The sequence below is a fragment of the Silene latifolia genome, chromosome 6 (assembly GCF_048544455.1).
Source record: "Silene latifolia isolate original U9 population chromosome 6, ASM4854445v1, whole genome shotgun sequence".
Classification (NCBI taxonomy): domain Eukaryota; kingdom Viridiplantae; phylum Streptophyta; class Magnoliopsida; order Caryophyllales; family Caryophyllaceae; genus Silene; species Silene latifolia.
In genome coordinates this window covers 19,392,856-19,397,240 of record NC_133531.1, presented here as the reverse complement: position 1 = coordinate 19,397,240, position 4,385 = coordinate 19,392,856, and the positions used below count along the sequence as shown (strand labels likewise).

The window sequence follows — 4,385 nt, the reverse complement described above, 5'->3', positions numbered from 1 at the left end:
AATGACCAAACCCTAAACCCCCAATTTAACCCAAAACAATAATTAGGGGAAAGCCCTAAACGACAACTTAATGAGACTCATGAAATCAGAGACTTACCGACACAATCGATGTAAGGCAAGATTCGCTAGACTCACGAACAATCTACGCAAATAAGAGGGAGATTTGGAGAGGATTAGAGTTACGTTGTGTAGTTTAGGTTTTGTAAAATGATTAGAAACTGTAAAACGCGTCATAATATAACTCTAATCCTTTCTAAATCAACTGCGGAAAATATTACCCGTCAGACCGGATACTCGGTCGAGTATAGAGTATACTCGACCGAGTATCCTCTACTCGGCCGAGTATTACCCATACTCGGCCGAGTATTACCCATACTCGGCCGAGTATTACCCATACTCGGCCGAGTATTCCTGGGCAGTAGCCAAACAGAAAACCCAACACACTTTACTCGACCGAGTAGGTAATACTCGGTCGAGTACCAGCCTATAAAATCCGTAGTATTACACTCTATGCAACTATTTACAAACAAGATGCAACGTGTATGAAATGCAAACTACACATATGAACAAGCTACGTGAATGCGAGAGTGAACACATATACACAATTCTATTCTAAATGCAAACAATATCTAGTCCTAACAACACACCAACAACAAACATATATCCAAAACGGTTTCCAAAGGGAACACCCACATCACATATCCCATCCTCCTCCATGCTTATATATAAAAAGGAAAGGAAGGATAAACGAGAAAGTATTGGAAGAATTTTACCAAACGTCTTCCCCGATGCTTGCGTGTTGTCAATCAAAAAGGTTAGGAAAAATACAATATATATAATATAAACAATGCAATATTTTTGGGACTTTTGAAATTTTTCAATTTTTAGTCATTTTTTGCAATTTTCTCAAATTAACAACTACATATACAAATATAAACAATATGCACAAAGTGGATATTTCCCTCCCCACACTTGAAATTTACATTGTCCTCAATGGAACAAAGTACAGGGAGAGAATAGGAAAAATAAATAACATAATTTTGTGTTTTTCAAATTTTTCAAAATTAAAGACATGTTTTTGATTTTTTTGAATATTTGAAAATAAATAACATGTTTTTGGTATTTTTAAATGATGTGATTTCCTCCCCACACTTATTTATTTACATATTTCAAATGGAAATAAATGTGTGGAGGAAATTTCGAAATAAAATACATGTTTTTGAAGAATTTTTGATTTTTTAAATTTTTAGTGGTTTTTGGTTAATGAATGTAATGCATGAATTATTCTATATGCTAAATTGAAAGGACAATGCAAACTACACTACATGAATGAAAAGAGAGCAAATTTAGATTAACTCCTATTCGGCTAAGTAAACTAAATACAAATGCAAGCAAAACATAAATAAATAAAGCAAAGGAAGAGAATCTATACTATGCGATGGTTCTTAAGGGACTCCACCAAACCTCCCATCCAAAATTTTGTTGCTTGAATTCTTTGGTGATGCAATCCATGTCACACAAGGCACATAGTAACCGGTCAAAAACTTTATCAAAAGCCTCAAACAAGCACAAATAGCACCAAGCTATAGCAAGGCTCAACCAACTTATTTTCCAACACTTCTTGTCATGGTTCCTCTTACTCTCCTTGGCTCCCTTTCTTGGGTCCTTTTGATAATTAGAACCCTTAAACTTGGAATGGTGGTAGCTAGGTGGTAGGAGGAACGGAATCTCATAAGTTTCACTTGTTGGACAATTCTCTTCTTGGTCACCAAGGTAAAGAAATTGGTAGGAAATAGTAGGTGGAGGAGTCAACTTCTCAACATTGAGGTTCATGGTGTTGCCATTTTTATCCCAATTTTCTTGACTCTCCTCTTGACCCAAACTATTTCCATTGAGAGCCGCCTCCAAGGCATCAATTTCAGCTTCCCAATCACTTGAAGAATTATCCGACCAAGGTGCACCTTCAAAAGAGCTTAGAACAAATGAATCCGGAGAGTTCAAGAATGATTCAATCTCATCATTAATTTGGTCTTCAAATTCGTCTTCTCTTGAGTCATCTTCACCCAAACGTCCTTTAGCATCAACTCTCAACACAAGGTCACCCCCATTTTCCTCCTTGTTTGTTGGACAAACTTCCAATGGATCCAAGTGTGAAGGCTCAAGATTATGTTCATTCAAACAATCCTTCAACAAATCCACTTTATAACCAGAATCATTCATAGAATTTTCCAACGAGAATTCTACCTTGTCATCACCAACTTGAAGAGATAGTTTGCCATTTTTCACATCAATCAAGACACCCCCCATAGCAAGACAAGGCCCCCCCTAGGATGATTGGAATTTTGGAATCCTCGGGAATATCCATCACATAGAAGTCACAAGGTATCACAAGCTTTCCCACTTTGAGTGGCACATCTTCCACAAGGCCAATTGGATATATCACCGATCTATCCGCAAGTTGCAAAGATACTCTTGTAGGTAAAAGTTCAAAACCTTTCAATTTCTTGAAGGTCTTTAGAGGCATGAGACTAATGCTTTCCCCCAAATCACATAGAGCTCTCTCTATTTGAACGGTCCCGATGGTGCATGGTATGGAAAAACTCCCAGGATCTTCAAGCTTTTGGGGTAACTCATTCATTAGAATGGTACTACATTCCTTGGATAAATTCACCGTTGTTGAGGCATTCAAAGAATTTTTGTTGGAAATCAACTCCTTCAAGAATTTACCATAAGCGAGAATCTCTTTGATCGCATCAATAAAAGGCATGGTGATGTTCACACCTTTCATCATGTGCATGAATTTCCCATACTTCTGTTCAAGCTTTGCCCTTGCCAACCTTTGGGGAAAAGGAATCGGCGGCACATATGTTCTCACATGTTGTTTTTTGGGTTCCTCAACAACCTTGGTTGGTTCATCAACAACCTTGGTGGACTCATCAATAAGCATGGGAGTCTCCACAACAACTTACATAAGATCATCTTTAACCACTTTTGGTGGTTCAACCAAACTTCCGGTTTGCGACTCTTTTTCCTCTTTATGAACACCCGGTCTTCTAACTCCCTACCACTCCTCAAATGTATAGCATTAATGGTCTTTGGGTTCTCCTCGGTTTTACCCGGAACCTTTCCATTGAGGCTTGCAATTGACTCATTTGAGAAGCCAATTGAGAGATTTGATTATCCGTCATTCTTTGGGAGGCTTGCATTTGAATTCTTTGTTGGTTGATAGAAGATGTTGTCTCCTCTTGTTTTCGGTTAGAATGAGAGATGAATTGGGTTTGAGTATTGATGAATTGGTTTTGAGTATTCATCAATTGCTCCATCATGAGCTCCATATTTGACTTGGGTTGGTTGGATTGTTGGAGAGGTTGGGAATTTTGTTGAAATGGTGGGTTGGTTGATTGAGTGGTTGAGTGGTTGGAATTGTGGTCTTGGTTGAAAGGTGGGATTTTGCTTTTGAGCTTGAAAATTTGGTGTAAATTGTTGTTTTTGTTGGAAATTGGGGTTTTGGACATTTTGTGAGCCATGGGAAAAATTTGGGTGGGCTCTCATTCCGGAATGGTGTTGATTGTTGTTGAATGCTTGTCTAGCCGGAATTGATTCCCACACTTCATTCACTTGCTCCATACAATTTGCCTCTCCCATCATCAAAGGACATTCATTTGGTGGATGCCCTTGATCTCCACAAATCTCACAACAATACACTTGAGACCTACTTGATGAAGAGTTTCTAGAGGTGTTCCTTGAGTTCAACAAAGCAAGTTGTTGCTTGAGTTCCTCTATCAATCCCTTGAATTCCACATTGTTTGTTGATTCCACTTTGGACTTCCCTTTCCTCTTGTGGCGGTCATTATTCCATTGAAAAGTACGGGATTACATCTCTTCTATAAGCTCCTTAGCCGTCTTGTGATCTATCTTGTCAAGCGCCCCTTTTCCCGAGCCGGAGTCTAGATTCATTTTCATCTCATTGTTCAACCCCTTATAGAAGTTGTTTATCAATTCATCATCTCCGATCCCATGATGGGGGCACAACCTTTGGAGTCCTTTATACCTTTTCCACCCTCATAAAGGGTCTCATCATCATGTTGGGTGAAGCCTTGAAGCTCACTCTTGATTCTCGCGGTCCTTTGTGGTGGAAAGTACTTGTTCAAGAAGGCCTTGGAGACATCGTTCCAAGCTCTAAGAGAATCGGGCTCACAACTCTTCAACCATTCCTTAGCACTCCCCCTCAAGGAATAAGTAAAGAGCCTAAGGCGGATGCCATCCTCCGACACTCCATTTGCCTTAAACATATCACAACTATCCAAGAAATCATTAAGATGTTCATTGGGGTTTTCGGTAGCTCCCCCTCCGAATTGGTTTCCTTGGACTAGTTGCAACAAAGT

General features: G+C 39.1%; 1 protein-coding gene across 1 annotated transcript; it reads right to left on the bottom strand.

The window, feature by feature from the left end:
* Positions 1-2,287: 2,287 nt before the first annotated feature.
* Positions 2,288-2,947, bottom strand: LOC141587706 (uncharacterized). The gene has a single exon (XM_074409179.1). The coding sequence runs from the start codon at positions 2,945-2,947 to the stop codon at positions 2,288-2,290; it is 660 nt and encodes a 219-aa protein (XP_074265280.1).
* Between the last annotated feature and the right edge of the window lie 1,438 nt (positions 2,948-4,385).

Coding starts and splice junctions, on each gene's coding strand:
- LOC141587706 (XM_074409179.1), bottom strand. CDS start 2,947: ATGCTTATTGATGAGTCCACCAAGGTTGTTGATGAACCAACCAAGGTT.